Source organism: Nannobrachium achirus (assembly GCF_963921795.1).
Source record: "Nannobrachium achirus genome assembly, chromosome: 3".
Lineage (NCBI taxonomy): Eukaryota > Metazoa > Chordata > Actinopteri > Myctophiformes > Myctophidae > Nannobrachium > Nannobrachium achirus.
Window position 1 is genome coordinate 36,779,401 of NC_137812.1, and position 21,583 is coordinate 36,800,983.

At 43.4% G+C, this 21,583-nt stretch overlaps 1 protein-coding gene across 1 annotated transcript in view; it reads left to right on the forward strand.

Annotated features, from left to right (window-relative positions):
• LOC308282217 (neuronal acetylcholine receptor subunit alpha-7-like) overlaps nucleotides 1-21,583 on the forward strand; it is a gene marked incomplete at both ends in the record, with an annotated part of 132,710 nt that overhangs the window by 76,221 nt on the left and 34,906 nt on the right. Inside the window, 2 exons of the mRNA XM_080722562.1 lie at nucleotides 18,471-18,550; nucleotides 18,954-19,121. Of these exons, the coding sequence (XP_080578688.1) occupies nucleotides 18,471-18,550; nucleotides 18,954-19,121 (248 nt within the window). The remainder of the gene's footprint in view (nucleotides 1-18,470; nucleotides 18,551-18,953; nucleotides 19,122-21,583) is intronic.

The window sequence follows — 21,583 nt, forward strand, 5'->3', positions numbered from 1 at the left end:
GGAGCTGGTACTGAGCCGATGTTGTGTATACAGTATGTAAAAAGTACAATGCCAGTGTAATAAAAACTGTAAATTTTACTACTGCTTGAAACATAGGCAATTTGATGCTCTTTTGTCTGAAAATAATATATTACATGTCTTACCTGCAACACTGAAGCCCTGGTTGAGCAGAGGCGCTGTGAAACGTTTCTTTTGATTAGGCTACACCTGGAAATTATAATTATGCATGTTGGTAAGCACAAATGTGCATATCATTGTTTGGAACAAACTGTCACCTGAATTTCAAAGTAGGATATAGTGATTCACATATGAGGCCAAAAAACATCACGACAAATAGAAGGTTACAGGAGTGTATGTTTATGGAATATCCCTTTCTGGGGCACGACGTTGGTGTAGTTGTTAGTGCAAATGCCCTTCATGCGGAAGGTGAGTGGTTCGAACCCTGCCTTAGTCGACATCAGAAAGGGGGAGTAGACGACAGCCAGCCCCATGGCCTCCCCAAGTAACAAGAAATCTTGTGAAATGAAACTTTGTCAACCAATCATCAAGAACGATGATCCACAAAAGAAGAACATCCCTTTCTGGTTCGCTTTATCATAGAATGCCATACAAGGTACTGGCCCTTTGAACTCAAAACCTCACCTACATCATTGTGGCTAAGGCTGAGACGCGGAGGGAGTGTAGGCGGCATGTTGTCAAAGCACAAGGCCAATGGCTGCTCGCCGCGGGTGCTTGCTTGTATAGCGGCTCGTCTCACGAGACTCAAAGCCTCACTGACGACGACGCACCTGTCTTGTTTTCCGGTTGTAAAAAGCATATGTTGTGTAACTTCGCTGGACATTGAGAAAATCAAAGCGAGCGCTCGCCCCTTGCGTCTCAGCATATTAAAGGGCTTCGGAGTTCTTGGTCATAGTTATGATGTTTGAAAGCCAGCCGGTTCTTATAGTAGACTAGGAGCAGAGGACAAAAAAAGAGGAAAGGAGAGGTGGAATTGGATTTAATTGAAGCAAGACACCCAGTTTGCTTCTGTGCACAGATAAGCATGCATGCAAGGTTATTTATTTTCTGACGTTTCCACAGCTATGATGAACTATTGCAAGTCATTTCTTACTTGCAGTACTTTTAGGATAAAGGTCAAGCTCAATGATATAGCATATTGAAAAACAGATTCATCATTATTTTCATACAACTGGTATCGGACGTTAATTTCTGGGTGGCTTTCCTTGTATCACAACGTACAAGTTCCTCTTAGCTACTTTTGACTTCAAGAAATGAAAAATTATTCTTGCTTAGATTTGAACCGTGTTTACAAAACATAAATCATATTAATCTGTTTGGAAATTCCACAGATGGAAACTAAATGGCGTTACCTCAGAAGTCCTTCAGTGGAACCAAATAAGATTATCATCATCAGGCTGCAGCATCCACACGTGACTGTAAAAGGCAACAGAGAGTTTGCATGTGTCTGTTTCTGTTTGCTCCCATGGGACCGTCTGCCCTGAATCACACGCGGAATCTTTCTCATCCACGAACAAATACTTGTAATAGGGCTCGAACAAAATGGTAAATGGTGCATTTATATAGCGCTTTTATCCAAAGCGCTTTACAGAGATTGTGCATTACATTCACCCATTCACGCACCCATTCATACACCGGTGGCAGAGGAAACCATGCAAGGCACCAACCTGCTCACCGGGAGCAATGTGGGGTTCAGAGTCTTGCCCAAGGACCCTTCGACATTAAGGGGGAGCCCGGATTCGAACTGGGAACCCTTCGGGAACCCTTCGTGCTCTAATAACGGTTTCTCTAACCCTGAGCTATGCCGCCCCAACACACACTATGAGAGAGTTGAAGTTGACTGATGGCACTGGCTTCAGTATTTCCATCAAGCTGATTGAGGATTCTTTTATCAGGGGCAGATTGAGATGGATTTCTAGCTTAAGTTTGTGTGTACTGTGAATACTGTGCATGCGCGTGCGTGTGTGTGTGTGTGTGTGTGTGTGTGTGTGTGTGTGTGTGTGTGTGTGTGTGTGTGTGTGTGTGTGTGTGATGTGATGTGTGCAAGAGAAAAAGAGAGAGGGGTGAATGGGAGACATTCATAACCAAAGACGGGGGAAGGAGGCGCTTGTGCTTGTAATAGGGATGATACAGAACATTAAGCAGCTGATGACGGAGATCAGTGATCAATAATGATGACAACATTATGGTCCTCAAACAGATGCAGATTGAGAGGGACATTGATCACATATTAAATATAAATCAAATGCAAATCATTCAAGATTGTACTTACAGTACATTGTGATAGGAAAGAAGGAAGGAAGGTGAGAAAGCGAGAGATGAAGCGAGAAAGGAGCAAAAAGATAGAGGTGTAATTTCTGTACTCTCTTGTTAGGTGCATGTCTTTGAATAACAAACCTATATATTTTCTAAATCATGCATTACGGTAATTAGAAATACAGTATCTAGTACTGTACATACATAAACCTGTCCAAAAAGAAGTACAGTACAGTCTTGGATTGTTGAATTGTCTCTTCTACTCTATCACTCATCAATCAACCAATCTTTATTGCTACATGATATTAAAACAAAGTGCATTTTGAGCAACAGCGTCAGGCTTAGTTCTTATTCAGCAGTTTGATTGTTGCTTGATATAAAACTGTTCAGAAGTCTGGTGTTGTTGCTTCTGATACAGTATCAGAAGCAACAGAGGCCGTGGTCGCATGCTACAGTGTCAACATTTTGTGGCTGTGGTGGTGAATGTACCTGATGATACGCTCAGCTTTAGCCACACATTGTCTCTTGTGTATACAGGATTCTGGAGGTTGGGAGTTGGATTCTGCAGTGCTTTGCGGAGGGCAGGGGTTCTATTCCCAAACCATGGGCGGTGGTGCCACACAATGCTTTCAATGGTTATACAGTAGAACGTTCTTATCATGTTACATTTAGTACCGAATGGAAGAAGAACGCAAAAAGAAGAACGCAACGAATCAGTCTAGATCCCAGGCTAGGTAAACGAAATAAGAACCTTGCATCAGTATAAAATCACACCTTGTTGTGAACTGAGTGGTGGTCAAATAAAAACAGTCAAATAAAAAGAGTCAAATACATGGATTGCAATCCGCGACGCGTTGTGAGCTTGTAGATCAGACACATTTTGTCACGGAACACGCCGTGATGAAGAAGTATAAGCCAGGATTTACTTGGGTGATGTGATGTGTGTTGAACGGACGGACGGACGGACGGACGGACGAGGCTGCAGTGCAGACTGCACACAACAGCGCCGAAAAAGGTAAAGTAGTGGGAACACAAGCAGGAAGCTCCATTCAGCGGCAGCCACTTCCAATCAAAGCACAACATTGCGTATACCTCAGCGTCGGACTTTTCTCCGTGCTCAGAGTTATGTCACCCAGTCGCGGACGTGTGTGTGTGTGTGTGTGTGTGTGTGTGTGTGTGTGTGTGTGTGTGTGTGTGTGTGTGTGCGTGCGTGCGTGCGTGCGTGCCCTCCTTGCAACGTGTGTGAGAGAGAGTGTTGAGTGAGTCTGCCTGCTCAATAGCGCCCCTCCTTCAACGTGTGTGTGTGTGTGTGTGTTTGTGGTCTGTGTGTGTGGTCAAGAGAGTATGACAGGCGACAGACATACAGACAGACAGACACGACATCGTGAAACCCAATTACAGGAGTGGCGGTGAGACCACCACTCAAAAACTATATAGGCAACCTACGTAAATTACATATTATGTATTTTTACCTTTGGATACGTCTGTATGGTTGTTAAAGCTACAAGCTAAACCTCTTCTCTTAGCTTGTGTTGTTATTACTCATGTGAAAGGACATTGTGTTCCATTGTGAGACAGAAGAGTAGGACCCAAATGCAAGGTGAACGGAGGTAGAGCAGAGTTGAGTTCAGTTTAATCAACAACTAACAGTCCAAAGGAATCTGATAAGCGATTTGGGAAAATTAAAAGGCAATAAAGTCAATAGTTATTCACAGCAATTATGGACAGAGAGAGTTTTGCTGTGTTGTTGCATCAGAGGAGGCTTGTGATATTTATTCATGTTAAAGATTGATGGTCCAATGTTCTTTTGCCAACCAATTAATGAGGTACAGAGATTGAAAGTGGCAGACCATGATGATGATAAACTGTCTAGTTTATCACCAATTACTAACTGTAACTATATTGTTCACCTCTTATCGTCTTTATAGATGTGGTATGGACCAGTGTTGTTTTTGACAGCAAATTTTGATTTAATTTTAGTCATAGTCTTTTGAATAAAATGTCATTTAGTTTTAGTCATAATTTAGTCACCTGAAAAGTTTTAGTTTTAGTCTAATTTTAGTCGACTAAATATCAAAAGATTTTTCGGCGACTAAATCTACAGTTGATTTAGTCAACTGAAATGTATTTTGGCAGGCCTTGATGACATTTTAATGGCTGATTTTACACTTAGTTGTGTGCTGAAAATAGCCGATCTACAAGCTCACAACGCGTCGCAGCGCAATGCGTTGTGAGCTTGTAGATCTGCTATTTTCAGCACCAACCAAACATACAATTACTCTCTTCTCACCCTAACGTTTTAGTCTAGTTTTTATTTTGTTGACGAAATTGACAATATATTTAGTCTTAGTTTTAGTCATCACAGCTTAGTTTTTATTTCGTTTTTATTTAGTTTTCGTCAGTGAAAAAAATACAGAACACTGTGGGACACATAGATGCTATTGACTACATTTTCTATCTGCCGGTAAAACTGATAGTGAACCCTTTTAACCTTGATGTTACTTTACAACACAAGGGTCAGGAAGTTAAACTACGGTACATAAAAGCTGGAATTAATCCACCACCCCAATGAAGTCAATTATGCTAAGGACCACTGCAATTCATTTCTGACATTATGCCCTTTTAGTATCCCTGTGTTCTTTATGTGTGACCAGATGACATTTTTGGGCTTTTTATGCCTCTATTAATAGTGAAGTCAGACAGGAAACGGGGATAGAGAGCTGGGGAGTGACACGCAGCAAAGGCCGTTGGGATTGGGACCTGAACCTGCAACGCTCTGTCACGCTAGGTGCCCGGACCACTAGGACAGCGGTCCAGGCCGTGTGACCTTGTTTTAAGGAATGGATGTGTCAGGCATTCTCCTGCTGTTACGCGTGTAAGGAGAGAGTGGGACACAAGTGCAGAACATCCAGACACGGCAAGTTAAAATGCAAGTTGTCTATATAGAAGAGACAAACAAGCCTTACCTAGAGGTGAGGCAGGGAGAGGTCAAAACCATGTTGGGATAATATATTCAAAGGTTAGGGTTAAAACATTTAAAATAACAAAGCAGGTACTGTAGAAAGAGCAAGTACAAAGAACAGAAGGATATGGAGCCAAGAAATATACACAGGTACAACATGGCCAAAAATTAACTGAAGGAGTCCAGTCTTGTAGTGCAGCAAGGGAGTTGCCGCAAGGGGAGAGGCAGACAGAGCAGCAGACATGGAGAGAGACAGAACCTTAGGCACGGGTGCCAATATTGGTACAGGGGAGGGTGATCACTGGCACACTGGCATAAGTGTGAGAGAGAGGATTAAGTATTTTAAAAACAAATACTTTTTTAAAAACTTGGTCAATTAAATGAAGTTCTGCATTCTACATTCATTAAAACTCTGAACTCTGACTGGGGAGGGAGTCGGAGAGACAGGTGGATTATTGCTCTGCGTCTAATGAGCGTTATAACAAATGTTCTGCCAATCAAAATATGTCCAACTCCAAATATTTGATGGCGTCAATAAAATCCATGTTGACATGGCACACTGACTATCTAGAAAGTAAAAACATGGCACTTCATTTCAAAAAGGTTGCTGATCCCTGCTAGACCAAGAGACAGGCTGTAACATCCTGCACCTGCAGAGAGAACCTTTATGTCACTACAGATGCACTTATTTAATAACCTGCACTCATTAAACTGCTGAAAAAGGTGTATAGCTCTCAGTATGGTTCAATGAAAGCTGGTAAATCACTCACTTATTCAGCCAGATATTGAACCTGAATAAAAAAAGATATGTGACACACCATAAATTGTTAGCCACGGCCCGTTATCTCGTCCAGAGACGAGTTAACTGGTTTACATGGTTATCAGTTAAACAGACACTGTTGTGGCCGCTGGTGAGCGAAACAACTACATATCCCATGATGCAACCTGGCCACCAGCACCAGGAAGCATGTAATCTGCATAGGCTCCTATTCATTGCTGATGCAAAGAAACGGCTTTATCTCAGAATCTACTTCCAAAACGCAGAGAACGCAGAGAACAGCTCTTTTTCACGGTGACACTGGGCCGTGACGATCAGCCGCGGTTAGGATTTAGTTTCGCGACCGAAAGTAAACAAACTGTCTGATGTCCATTTTAAAACCGTCAATTTCCACAACATGGACATGATTGTGGCTTCCGGGGCTCTTCAAAATAAAGCGTAAGTGAATGGCAACACAGCCAAAAAAATACCAAAATAATGGCAGCCCAAGTGTTAAACAGGCATGTACATTAGAGTAATGTTGATTCTTTTTAGGACCAAATTGCTAATTTAGCCAATTTGTTCTGGGTAATTAATGAATTCTGTTTTGTCCCCTCCCTTAGCTAATTGAGTAGAAACTGATTATTCGGCCAGGGCTGTGAATACAGTATGTTTTATGTAAACCATTGGCTTCTATTTCATTGTATTGTCACAAAAATATTGAAAGTGTCCTTCAAGCTCTCCTTCAACATCCTGCATCAATCACATGAGTAATTTTATAACCATTAAGATGCCAACGGATGATGGCAGATGATGAGTCAGCATGAGTCGTTTTGCCAGTTTCAAAATAGCACACACAGTCTTATTTTTTTAAAGAGGAGGTGGGTCCAGGGCCACTTTATCTTGGGTCAGGACATTTAAGTCTTTTGTTCTTTTCAAACCTCTGTAAATCAGTGTTTTTAATGCGATTCACAAGTTCTATCAATGCTTTTACCTTAAACTGATTGTTTTTCATACACATGATTATGTATATATTTGACCATTGGCACATACTGCAAATTGAGGAACACTGGATATATATATAGGCAACCAGACTATTGCTGAAACCAGACTATTGCTCTTGTCCATTTCTGTAAGGAGCTAACCGCTTCTATATCTGGCTGTCCTATATCTGTCTTTGTCCCGCATCTGTCCCGGTCACCCAGGGTCACATTGGCCAAGCTTCGCAGGAACTCAATGAAATCAACTTGTAAATATAGCTCGAGGATTGGTCGAGCTTCACATGACAATTTGGCTACAATACCATACCATTGGCAACCACACTCTAGGCAACCGCACTCGCAATTTCCCAGAATAGCATCTTTCTAACTAGAAATACTGTTCCTACGAAACAGTGTGGGCTCGCATGGAACACCATGTATGGGCACAAAGATCTACCCTTTGGCTGCTCCTCATTGGCTAAGGTTTGTACTGTCGGTCATTCTTTTGAGAAGAATAACCTTGATCTATAAAGTTTGGTATAACATACTGATATAACATATTGGTCTCGATCGAGTCCACGTGTTGTTGTTATTTATATCAGGTTGCACTTGTTGGTGGTGATGTCACCTAGAACACTGCTCCTCATTGGCTAAGGGCCCTGCCTTTGTACTGTCCGTCATTCTTTTGAGGAGAATAAACTTGAAAGTTTTAGTATAACATACTGGTCTCACTTTTCAGCGAGCCCACAATTAGTGGTGTTGCCAGTTGGGCAACGAGACTTGTTCTAGCCCATTGTTCATATGTTCCTAGATACACAATCTGATGTCATCAGTGATGTCATCAGTGATGTCATTGATTGCGAGGTGCTAGTGAGGTGGAGCTTCACATGATGTTATCTAGGCAATAAATAGAGGGTATGCGCGTGACATCATCATCATACCCGGAAGTATGCATCAACGCCTACTGAGGTCAAAAACTACTTTCTGGCCTTGACAGCCCATACATCTAAACAGAAACGTCCTATCTGATTGCATTAAACAACGTAAAAAAACTTTAAACTCACTTTGCTACTCACTTTGCCACTCGATTTCCCATTCTCTTTATGCATGCGCATACCCTCTAGTCAACCACACTTGCAGTTTCCAATTGCATCTTTTCTATTATTATTATTAATTGCTGGATAAACAATCCAGACTATAAATAGTAAGTGCATTGAGCTTCACATGACAATTTGGCTACAATATAGGCAACAACACTTGCAATTTCCCAGAATTGCATCTTTCTATTAGCTTTCTATTATTCCTTGCGCCAGCAGAGCATGCAAGTGCTGCGTTCGGCTGCGTATGTATATATACAGTATGCATGTCGGTGTCGTCCCGTATTTAAGCCTGTAGCCCAATCAGGGACATTTCTGGCAACGTCATCATTAACAGCCAATGAGGGACCAGCATTCCTGGTGATGCCATTGGTGATGTCACTGGCATCGCCAGTGGCCCAGTGGTGATGCCAGTGGTGAGTGCACCTCATGGCTTATGGCAAATAGTTGTTTGTTGTTTTGTTTGTTTGTTGGTGGTGGCCATGTTTGAATTTTGCATTGAAAAACGGGGTGGCAATGGGTGGCATTTCATTAACTTATTATTCCATTTCCAGAAAATCCCATATTCTGAAATAAATTGAATCATCCAAATATGCATATAACCTGTACATGAGAATGATGACATCAGGGATCTCCATATGGGCATAAAGGGAACACAGGCAGACAGAGACAGATATGGACAGGTACAACCCTCCCAACTTGCATTGGTCTTGTCTTGCACCACCAAACTGACCAATATGCCCATAGGCATATACGGTTGTCCAGAACCGATGATCCGACCTATGAGCCCGAATATGAGCATACTCATATATGAGTATAAAAAAATCACACCCAATGTGAAGTGAGCGGTGGTCGTGCTTGCATAACGTCTTCAATTGGTAATTGGTGATGTAATACAAGCTACACACACACACACACACACGCACATTGCTATGGCAAAACGCTGAGGAAAACACATTGCTATGGCAAAACGCTGAGGAAAAGTGGCTACAGATAGGTCTAGGATGTAATTGGTGATGTAATATGGCTACACACACACATATTGCTATGGCAAAACGCTGAGGAAAACACATTGCTATGGCAAAACGCTGAGGAAAAGTGGCTACAGATAGTGGCTACAGATAATTGGTGATGTAATATGATGTAATATGGCTACGCACACACACATATTGCTATGGCATAACACTGAGGAAAACACATTGCTATGGCAAAACGCTGAGGAAAAGTGGCTACAGATAATTGGTGATGTAATATGATGTAATATGGCTACGCACACACACATATTGCTATGGCAAAACGCTGAGGAAAACACATTGCTATGGCAAACCGCTGAGGAAAAGTGGCTACAGACACACGCACAGCCACTCTTAAGGTATGTCCTCACCGGCGAATTAGCGAAAGCGACGTGAATAAGCGAACCAAAAAGGCGAAGATTTCGCGATTCGCCTTTTTCCATACACACCAAAAAGCGACGCGAATATGCCTATATTATTCGCTTAATTCGCCTAAATACGAGGGGGTGATATCTGCCTGTAGCCACAGGAGAAAGGAGAGAGAGGAGACTGGAGAGAGAGGAGAATGGACGGGCAAATGAACCCCCGGCCGCACCGCACCCCACCCAACCCCCCGCTGCCCGTCCCGCCGCCAGAGGGGGGAGAGATTTGTCAAATCAATTTGATCATAGCTCTCTCTCTCTCTCTCTCTCTCTCTGTCATATGTAGGCCTATATGTCCTTTCACTATCTCTCTCTCTCTCTCTCTCTCTCTCTCTCTCTCTCTCTCTCTCTCTCTCTCTCTCGGTACAGATCAGAGTTGGTAAAAAAAAAAAAAAGAAAAGAAAAGAAAACGAACGAAACGACTGACTGACTGACGGCCCGTCAAAAAAAGGACCCGTCGCCCGCCCCGTTACCCGTGATTACGTGCAATAAAGTAGGTTAAATAGCCTACAGCCGTGCGTGCGTACTATGGCATCCCTTTCTATTTTCACTCCATAGGCCTAGTTGATCGTCCCTGCACGCCGTCGGAAAATGCGGTTATAAGCCTATTATTAATATTGTTATTTGGATAAAGTAGAATGACCTTTAAAACCAATCATAATCATTTAAAATTGTATCATGATCTGACACTATCATGACAGCTTGTTGCTGCTGATGCCTTCTGCCTACGCTGATGTGTGCAGTTGTATTTGTCATACGATGGTGTCGCGCATTGAAAATGAAAATATCAGAGCTACAAGCTCACAACATGTCGGAACTTGCAGCTTTGTGAGCTTGCATGTCTGCTATGCTCGACACGCACCGTCATACGGCGAAGCATATGTCCAGCTTTTCACCGCTGAAAGAGGGAACTCCACTGGCGCTGTCTGTCTTGGTTCCCTTGTCACTGTTTAGGCTACTTATGATAAACAGCCCGAGATAATCTAAACCAACCCGGACCCAGTTGACGATAATAAAACAGGGATCCGAACTCCTAATAGTCGTGGAATCACGTGGATATCAAGCACCTTTCTGAGCGCAGCAATGGATGTGGTTGTGAAAGTTGGATGATTGCAGGCAAGTCAGTTATTCAGTTGTGTGCAGGCTGCTGCCTCACTGTGACTGTATGCGCTCCAGCCGACAAGTGTGTGACTGCATGCCGTGGTTCTGTCCTGCTGCTCACTGTGCGCTCTTGTGACGTTGTTTTAGGCAGAAACAGTTGTCTGATTTTCACAGTAAAAAGTCACCCGCCCATGTTTAGTCGCGCACCGCCCGTCCCCGTCCCCGCACATTTATAATTATATTCCGCCCGTCTCCGCCCGTTAAACACGGGTCCCCGACCCGCTGCAGCCGTTCACCGTTCCTCCTCCGCCCGTGTCCCTGCATACTGGCAGGTCCCCGCAGCAGCTGGTGGAAAGTAACTAAAAGTGCATTTACTTGAGTAGCCTCTACTTGTAGATGAGTCCAATTTCCAGTAGGCCTACTTTCCTTCTACTCCACTACACTTCGGATCCTTTTGTATTTAATACCCAGCGATGTATTTTAAAACGTTAGTCTTTTTGCAGTTATAAATTAGCCTAAAACATACCATGCTTTTACCAGTATTATTCGAGTAGGCTACTTTTTCCAAGCAGCCACGCTGCCACACAGAGAGACACGGAAAAGGAGAAAAACACCGTTCCCCTCGGCCTCAATGCAACGTGAAGGTCCCTCCACCATTCTCTCTCTCTCTCTTGAAATAGGGTCGAGTGAGCTTACTTTGATACAGAGAGAGAGAGGAATTCGCCTTTGAACATTCGCTAAATTCGACACAAGGGCGAATAAAAAACAGACGCCTTTTCGCTTTTTCGAAATTCGCGCTTGGTGTGGATGCTTCCATTGACTTTATAAGGTTTTAAACAAAAGGCGAATAATACGCTAATTCGCTATTCGCCAATTCGCCCTCTATGTGTACGGACCTTAAGGCTCAAAAACAGATACAGAGATCTCCATATATGGGGACACAGATAGAGTTTTACAAAACCGGGTGGGGAATGCATTCACAACTTGCATTGTTCCCAGGTAGGCCACATAATATGGGGAATATTGTTTTTTCCTCTCTCAATATATTTAGAACTTTTTGACTTTGGCAAGTACTTGGTTTTACCTGCGCTTATATACTGTACTGTTTAGGCCTGCACACTGCAGATCAAGCAGAAAGGGCTAAAACAGAGAATAATAGCGTTAGCAGTTGATAAACAGCTTGGTATTATGATGTCCAATCATATTTTTTGAGGAAGAAACATGCAGGGTAGATTAGACTCTTGTAAGTATCAAATCAGAAGGATTTCTTGATTTGAAGTGCTCCTTAGGGTTTGCGTGGAGGTGTTAATTTGGGCATGACATTAGTGTGGTTACCAGACTATAGTACTTGTGTCTGACTTTATTTGTTTACCCAAAAGGTTTGACCGAGGCGAGCACACTGTAGTTGTCCCCAGGCACTTTTTTTTGTACCCTACTAGTCCACATTTTTTTAGCTACACATTTCACAGTTATGTTTGCTTGTTTTTTTCTCATTACAAATCTGTTTCGCAGTGAATCCCTATGGGAAATTAATTCTGTCTTTACTACTGCTTGTAATATAAATAGTAGCATTACCACAAAGTTCTGCATGAGTTCAATGGAACTTTTCTTGTATTAGAAGTAGTACTCCCAGTAGCCAATTTAAATTTTAACATAGGATACAATAGTGCTCAATTAGTTAATCAATTGGTGGATTCTTTCTTCAGATATCACACTGACTAGATCAAATTCTTTTTGCGATTCCCATTGACCATATTCACATATATATATATATTAAGGCTGGGACTTTAACTGATTAATTGCGATTAATTAATTACAGAAAATTTACGCGATTAAAAAAAATAACGCATTTTAATCGCACTTGTTTTTGCACCACAGAACCTTCATTTTCGGGCATACCGATCATAGCGATGTACCAATCAAGAAGAGACAACAAACGCAAAGGGAGAAGTAGCCGATCAGAGCGCTTTGCTTGGCCCAGTGGATGTGAAATTTTGATTTAAAAAACTCACTAGTTGATTCAATCGTAACAAACAAAATGTATTTTACTTGAAAAGAAATGCTTCTCAGGTCAAATATCGATGTGCGATTAATGTGATTAATTGCGATTAATTAATCACAGAGCCTGTAATTAATTAGATTAAAAATTTTAATCGCATCCCAGCCCTAATATATATATATATATACGTATATTCAGTAAGAGCAAAATGGTCACCATTTTTATACCCATAGATGTAGATGATGACCAGGAAGAGGAAAGTGAGGCCAATTCCCAGCGCCACATTGTTCAGCGTTCTGCTAGTCCTGCTGCTCCGCTCCGCCAGCAGCTGGTCCCCCGACTGGTTTGCATTACGGGCAAAGAGGGAGTAGATGAAGGCTGCGATGCCGAGAGGCTGGAAGCAGCACAACATGGTGAAGATGGAGTATCCCATGTGGCTATCGACCGGGTCAGCAAGTGGGTTCCGCCTCACAGTAGGCTGTACGGTAACAGTGGCCCCTGGTTGGGGTGGGTACTGCTGTCCTGGGATTGTATCTACTGGTATCACAAACCCTCTGTGCTGTGTGCCAACATTTCCAATGTTTGTGTTGGACGGACCAAACTGAGTAGTCCCTGTAGCCAAGCTGGGGCCCATACTGGGCAGCTGTGTGCTACCGGTTCCAAAGCTTGTGGTGGCCTGACCAAATGGAGCAGCCCCAGTACTCAAGGCTGTGGCTGTACTAGGCTGTGGGCCAAATGTTCCAATGCTGGTTGGACCAAATGGAGAAGTCCCAGTACCCAAGCCTGTGGCTGTACTAGGCTGGGGGCCAACCATTCCAAAGGCTGTGTTGGTCTTAGGAAACAGACCAGTGTCAGTGCCCAAGTTGCCGCCAACTGGGTTTGCACCTACTGGTACAATCCCAAACGCTCTGTGCTGTGTGCCAACATTTCCAATGTTTGTGTTGGACGGACCAAACTGAGTAGTCCCTGTAGCCAAGCCTGGGCCCATACTAGGCAGCTGTGTGCTACCGGTTCCAAAGCTTGTGGTGGCCTGACCAAATGGAGCAGCCCCAGTACTCAAGCCTGTGGCTGTACTAGGCTGTGGGCCAAATGTTCCAAAGCTGGTTGGAACAAATGGAGAAGTCCCAGTACCCAAGCATGTGGCTGTACTAGGCTGGGGGCCAAACGTTCCAAAGGCTGTGTTGGTCTTTGGAAACAGCAGACCAGTCTCAGTGCCCAAGTTTCCGCCAACTGGGTTTGCACCTACTGGTACAATCCCAAACGCTCTTTGCTGTGTGCCAACATTTCCAAGGTTTGTGTGGGCTGGAACAAACTGCTTGGCAAACATGCTGGGCAGCTGTGTGCTACCGGTTCCAAAGCTTGTGTTGGTCTGACCAAATGGAGCAGCCCCAGTACTCAAGCCTGTGGCTCTACTAGGCTGGGGGGCAAACATTCCAGAGGCTGTGTTTGTGTTGGTCTCAGGAAACAGACCACCAGTCCCAGTACCCAAGCTTGTGGCAGTACTAGGCTGGGGGGCAAACGTTCCAAAGGCTGTGTTGGTCTGACCAAATGGAGCAGCCCCAGTCTGCTGTCCCAAGGGCTGGATATTAGTGAAGGAAGTTCCAAAGCCGGTTGTACCAAATGGAGCAGTCCCATTAGCCAAGCCTGTGGCTGTACTAGGCTGTACTAGAGAATTAGCAAACATGTGTGTGTTTGTGTTGGCCCTAGGAAACATTCTGCCTGCCTTCTAATATTCCACCCTTTCTAATTTGGAGGCTATTTTGAAGCACAGACAGTTATAAGCCATACTGGTGTCACTGATGACATCACGCTCTAACATCACTCTGAAGTTACTATATAAGGAGGCTATTCTGGTGTGCGTAGTGATGCGTGAAGTGGTAGGTAAGCCAGTCTGTTAAGAAATAATTAATGTCAGTCCGTATTGTGAAGGGATACAAAAAATCCAGATGACTACAAGATCCTTGAGAACGCTGGAACGAACGCAGCCATACCACGAAGAACGTTGCAAGCAGCACTTGCGAAGGCTAAGCAAATGGCACACTTCAAAATCACTGAAACTCACCTGAGTGTGTCATCAGGTGAGGTGTTTAGCTCTGCCCAGAAAAACTGCTCTCAGCAGCAAATGCCCAAAAGAGGGCATTTCCTGTTTAAGAGCAATTCTAAGCTCATTGTGTGCGCTCCCTTTGGTGTTGTGGCTGTGGGTGTCGCTAACTTTTTGGAGATGTTTGGTCAGATATGCGGGTACTGAGGGGATGGAGGGCAGATTTGCTTTGACTATTTTGAAAGTCAATGTTTTGGGGGGTTTGGAGCTTAGTCTTTAGTGACTTTTTGATGTTGAGTACCATGAGGTGCAAGCGTAGTCAAAGTGGGGCTGAATGAGGGCCCCGGCAAGAGTCCTGAGGGCACTTTTGTTGACAAAAGTGGAGATTCTGCCCAGGAATCTTGTTCCTTGCTCAGGAATACTTTGTTGATCACCTTTGTTGCCATGCTATCCCATCCATCCATCCATCTATCTTCAACCGCTTATCCGGAATCGGTAATCTCATCCTTGCTAGAGATTACTGTGTCATCAACTTTGACCTTGAAATCGTTTACTGTATTTCACTCAGAGAATGTCTGGTTCCAAAAAGAATGGATTCTGTTTTACCAAGGTGTGGAGACAGTTTGTTATCAGTATGCCAAGTACGAATTTTGGTGATTTCTGAACTGAGAGCTTCCTCAACCTGTAATTTGTCCTCTTTCGAGATCAGGAGTGCTGAGTCATCAGCGAACAGGATCAGTTTGCAGTTACAGGCAGCATTCATGTCGTTAATGTAAAGGAGGAACAGTAACGGCCCTAGAATGCTTCCTTGAGGAACCCCGCAGTTCACCGGGAGGGACGAGGACACAGTTCCGACTGTATCTATATTGGGGAGTGCAGTTACAGTATACTGCAGACTTACTCCCAATCTTCCATAATCTGAAGACTCAGACTCAGCTTTCCCTAGCCTTGACGACCTTGCAGGCTTATGCAAAGGTTAAAATGTAATTTTCGTGCCGCTCACCTCTAGTGTCGTCGCGTCGCGTCTATATGATATGTAGTTATGTACTATTATTTCTTAAATACAAACCCATCAGGTACAGGGTGGCTTGCTCTGTTGGCTTGGTGGTTATAATAAGATTGGGTAATTGGCTATTTGTCATGTTAGTGATGATGTGCAGCCTCGCCATTCTCTGGGTTCTGAAACAGGCCGTGTCAGGGGAGATGGTGTGGGAGAGGGACACAAATGTTGTCCCTAGTCACGCTGTTGTCACAACCCATCATTTCTGTAGGCATTGCTAACCTTGTATTACAAAACACCTTTACAACTATGTACGGTAGATCAGAGCATATATTACAGTGCCTTTACTTTGTCTATGGGGAAAGCCGTTTCACACACACACACACACACACGCACACGCACACGCACACACACACACACACACACACACACACACACACACACACACACACACACACACACACACACTTCTTCAACGTCTTCAACGTTTTAGCTTCATAGCGCCCGCCCGCCCGCTGGCCGGCCCACCCCTGCCATTAGTTATGGCATTGATATATGCGGTCGGATATGATAAGCTTTTTTAGTTTGAGCTTTGTTTCCTGTTTGTGTATAATTTGATTAACCCATTAAGAACAGGTAGTGTTTTTACCCTTCAGGCCGGGAACACATTTTAGTGTTGTTGTTGCTATGTACAGTAGAGCAACTTTTTCAGAAAACTTGCTGTAGGTCAGGACTTAGAAGGCGTTTTTAGATTCGGCCTTAGGTCTATTAAGAATGACTCTCGAGGTCTTCTGACATGCTTCCTCCTGTTGTGATGCCAGTGTCAATGTCTGAAATGAAATGAGAAGAGAACGTTGTTATACCGTACGTCAGAGATTATTTATCCTTCCGTGCACAGGGTATTATTTGTCTGATTAGAATGGTGTGATTCTAATGCATCTATGCTTTGATTTGTATGTGTAAGATGTTGGTGTGTACCGTACGTGCCTGCAATAATACGTGTGTGTGTGTGTGTGTGTGTGTGTGTGTGTGTGTGTGTGTGCGTGCGTGCGTGCGTGCGTGCGTGCGTGCGTGCGTGCGTGCGTGCGTGCGTGCGTGTGTGTACATATAATGAGTGATGCTAATATAAGCATACGTGTCTGAAGGGCATCCTCTTGTCAGACAGCCATGTTTGATGAGTGTTTTTTGAATGAGAGGATGATCAATAACATAAACAACACAGTGTAGATATGCTAATCCCTCCACACCACCCTCCCACCTCTCCCTTTCTCTCTCTTTCACCTTTATTAGGCAATGTATTCTCACTAGAGGTTCGCGGCCTTCGGCCGCTCACATCTAGAGTCCACGCCCGCTTCTTTACTGAAAAACTTTCCGCCGGACGCACTGGAGAGAAGTGACTGTTATGCCTCTGCTATTTCTCTGCAGTCACTGTGAGTGGAGGCAGCAGCAGCAGTGCACATGCACTCGCTTGCCCGCCCCCCCTCCCCTGTTGCCTCCTCTCTCTCGTGCTTAGCGAATGAGCGGACGGCATAGGGTTATGGGCGGTATTCCTTACCGTCCTGACGACTACCAACTACCTATGCGACGACTACCTATGCGACTACCTATGAGTTGGAGTGGATGTAAAGGGGGCGTGATTCTTTTGGAAGTGGGATGCGGCAATAAGCCCATTGTAAATATAAGATGTGTTTTGTTTCATGTTGAGGTAGGTCATGGTGGAGTAAGTAGGGACACTGAGGTATAGGCACATGTCTGGGGGTTATGGTTATCTGGATGGTGTGTGTATATCAGGGGTCTTCAACGTTTTCAGTCCAAGGACCCCTTAGTTGAGAGAGAGAGATGAAGCAGGGACCCCCGCAACCTGTTAATAGATTCCATATAGTTTCATCTTTTGACAGCACAATCATCAGTGTATTTTGGAATCATGTCAATTTGTGTTTTCAGATATTTAACCACTTGAACCGTCAATACTTAAAACACTTGACCTTTCACTCTGTACTTAGTCTGCTCTTTTCCCCTCTACACCAAAGCTCTTTGCCGAAAATAGCTGATCTACAAGCGCTACAAACGCTGCGAGGTGTTGTGAGCTTGTAGATCTGCTATTTTTAACCTAAGAACGCTATCTAGCTTTCATGTATGGTCATTGAGGGCAGGCGTCTGCTATGGTAAGTGCTATGGGCTTAGGTGGAGTCTGAAGAGGTGAGTCTTCAGGCCACGGCGGAAGCTAGGGAGTGAGTCTGTGCAAGAGAGTTTATTCCACAGTTTGGGGGACAGGAGGGTGAATTGTCTAGGACGAGTGGGGTACAATACATTGTTTGGGTGGTGTAGCTACAGTAGGTACATTGTATGAGTGGTGTAATACAGTACATTATGTTGGTGGTGATGTTGTCTGGGCTGCACTACATGTCTGGGTAGTATAGCTGCAGTACATTGTTTCGGGTGGTGTAGGTACATTTTATGGGTGGTATTGGTACATTGTCTGGGTGGTGTATATACAGTATATTTTGATGTAGCTGTAAGCTCAGTGTAGACTTTGATCTAATTGGTGTGTTTCAATTCAACCAAATATCTGTATGCAACAGCATTGTAATATCATCCCCCTTCATCTAATTTTATTCTGATATATGAGATTCTTCACCCACATTCCCCTTTTAGTAGGGACAATTGCTTGGGGACCAGAGGTAATTGCCTGGAAAATTCATAAATGACTCAGATTTTCCATTTCCCTTATTTCCCTATCGACTTTCCTCTCTTGTCAGTAATGGTTGGCTTCTAAGTCTTACTGTTGTTCACTCACATCCACTCTGTATGTCTCTCCTTGCAGTGCAGATGAAAGGTTTGATGCCACCTTCCATACCAACGTCCTGGTCAATGCCTCTGGAGCCTGCCAGTACATACCTCCAGGTGAGAGCATCTACCCTGATGTGTTGCCCTGGTTCTATTTGAAGTGGCCATGGTCCTGGTGTCACCATTGCTATCATCATGCATTATCTCCGACTCATGGATGTTGTTGCAGTCGGTCGCATAGTTCTGCAGCTCCTGAAAAGCTCAAGGCCACTTGTGGTGAAAATACACTGCCAAGCCTAACTAACAACTAAATGAGAAAATGACAAAAAAGGATATCGAATAGATAAAGACCACACTCAATTTTCAGTCTGACTCTGAAGAGATGAGCAAATTGACAAATGAGGCCGATGTATCCTTGAATTTCAAACATTCCTATAACTAATCACTGTATTTTACTCCATGAATACGTAGGATCATCATTATCATCATTGTCTTTATCGGTGTATTCCCGTGCCTCCAGGCATCCTAAAGAGTACATGCTACATTGATGTGCGGTGGTTCCCGTTCGACGTACAGAAGTGTGACCTGAAGTTTGGCTCTTGGACCCACAACGGCTGGCTGTTGGACCTCCAGATGATGGAGGTGGACGTCTCTACCTACATACCCAATGGAGAGTGGGACCTTGTAGGTAAGAACGACAACAACAACAACAACAAGAACAAACAGGCAGAGAGATGAATATGGCATACAAAGAGGTACAGACATAATGCAAAGACAGCAAATCACAAAATGACCAAAATAGAGAACGTCTACAGTAAGTGAAATAGGTTAATAAGTCCTTGTGGGCAGATTGCGCTGCCCGTGCCTGTGTTGGTTGATACAGGCATTGGGCTTCATTGTTTGAGCTGGCAAAAAGGAAAAGAAGTTCCACAAATTCAAATTCGATCTGCAAATTTGTCCACCAGAGGGTGCTGAAAACATGGCTCGACTGGGCGTAAACCACCTCCTCTTGCAGCTACATTCTATTTGCTCACCAGAGTCTTCCTAGCAATCGATTCAGAATTGCAGGAGGAGTCTGGTTTACGAGGCTAGGTTGGACCCATGATACAAAACACAGTTAATCGTGGCAGGTAGACCAGCAAGGACTATACATTTTTGAGCAAGAGTAAAAATATCAGAGTCATAATCTAATAATCATATAGTAGGTTAACTTTCAGGGAATTCCAATAATTTCTGTAGACAATACAAAATTCCAATACCAAGGATTGGTTGATCACACTGGAGTACCACAACATGTACAGAAAGGAGCCAGTAGATAGTTTTGCAGATTGTGCGCATTTCTCATTGACATAAAAATCAAGAGGCAATTCAAAGCGCTTTCCATAAAAGTGGTTCAAAATAAACACATTAAAAGGACATTTGAATGCAATTAAAATAGAGTCAAGAGAATAGACAATAGGAATAACCAAAAAAGAAACAGACAAACAACACTAATGATACCAATGATAATGATACCAATTATAAAGTTATTTCAGTTATTTGACAGACAAGAAGACATTGTAAAGATCTGAAAACTGGAGTGATATGATCCCCTTTCTTGGTCTTTGAGAGGACTTGGACACACTAAACACAGTGTTAATTGAATAAACTACACCCTCCAGAAAAACGTGATTATGCGATCGCAGAATTTCCCGCAATAATCAATAAATGCCGCTGATTATGCGGGGGCTCGCATGATTTCACAATCCCCGCATATTCACCGCATATTTCGCATATTTCCGCGGAAAATATGCGAAATATGCGGGCATCGCTTGATTTCACAATCCCCGCACTTTTTCGCATAAAAGTATAAAGTCATCGCTTCAACGTTCAATCACGTTCAGACACAAAACAGAAGCAAAACAATGATGCGCTGTGAAACCTGTGGCTCCTCTCTCTCTCTCTCTGTGTGTGTGTGTGTGTGTGTGTGTGTGTGTGTGTGTGTGTGTGTGTGTGTGTGTGTGTGTGTGTGTGCTGTGCGATTGCGTGCACGCTGCACCGTGAGAACTGCAGGCAGACAGAGAGAGAGATGCAGGCATAATGTAGGTAGGATATACGGTATGAGCGTTGGCCCTCGCCAACGTGACCGTGACGCTAGAATAACACACTCTTCCTCGGTCCTCAAACTTCAAGAAACGACAAATTAAAGTTTATCCTACTTGTTTTGAGGTCTCCATTGTACTCCGTTTGAAACGTTGCGTCGTTGCCGTTCAAAGCAAACGAGCACCTCTCCGAAAAAAAGTAGCACGCAGTATTCCATGGATGGATAGGAACAGCAATTGAATGCATAACATTTTAATCCCTTAAATCCCTTTAGAGAGAGCAAAACCACATAAATAAACCAGAGTTTTGCTTTAGCAGTGAGCTGTATCCTAAGCAATCACATAGGCCATAGGGTAATTATTTTTGCCTTGATGTAGCCCATTAAGGTAATTAAATTGCAGATATTTGACAGAGGTTTGCTTTTTTGCCTTGAAAATAATGAAAGGCAGTCAAAAGTCTGTTTTGCATTTCTCAATTCACTCAAGGACCCTTAAATTCGTGTTTTGACTACTTTGATGACTACTTAGTGATGTTGTGAGCTTGTAGATTGTCTATTTCCAAATAGCCAGTGTACTGTATATTAAAGTGGTTTAATTAATAGTTATCAATTTTTATTATAATATGTACTGTATATAGGCTATAAATATGTTTTTTAAGTTCCCGCATATTTCGCATAATTTCGCATTTAATCGCAACTTTCACAAGTTCCCGCATATTTCGCATAGTTTCGCATTGTCATCGCATAAATTCACACAAAAACCCCGCATAATTCACCGCATAATCAAGGATTTTTGCCCGCAAAATCAAGGATTTTAGCCCGCATAATCAAGGATTTTTGCCCGCGTTTTTCTGGAGGGTCTAATAAACTGCAATACTGTATATGTATGTCCCGGTGTGTCCCTGTGTGTGTGTGTGTGTGTGTGAGTGTGTGTGCGTGCGTGCGTGCGTGCGTGCGTGCGCGCATGCGTGCGTGCGTGCGTGCGTGCGTGCGTGCGTGCGTGCGTTTTGTCTTTGTGTAATTGAATTCTGGCACAGCTAATCATTGATTTGTTCAATGCAGTTACTCTG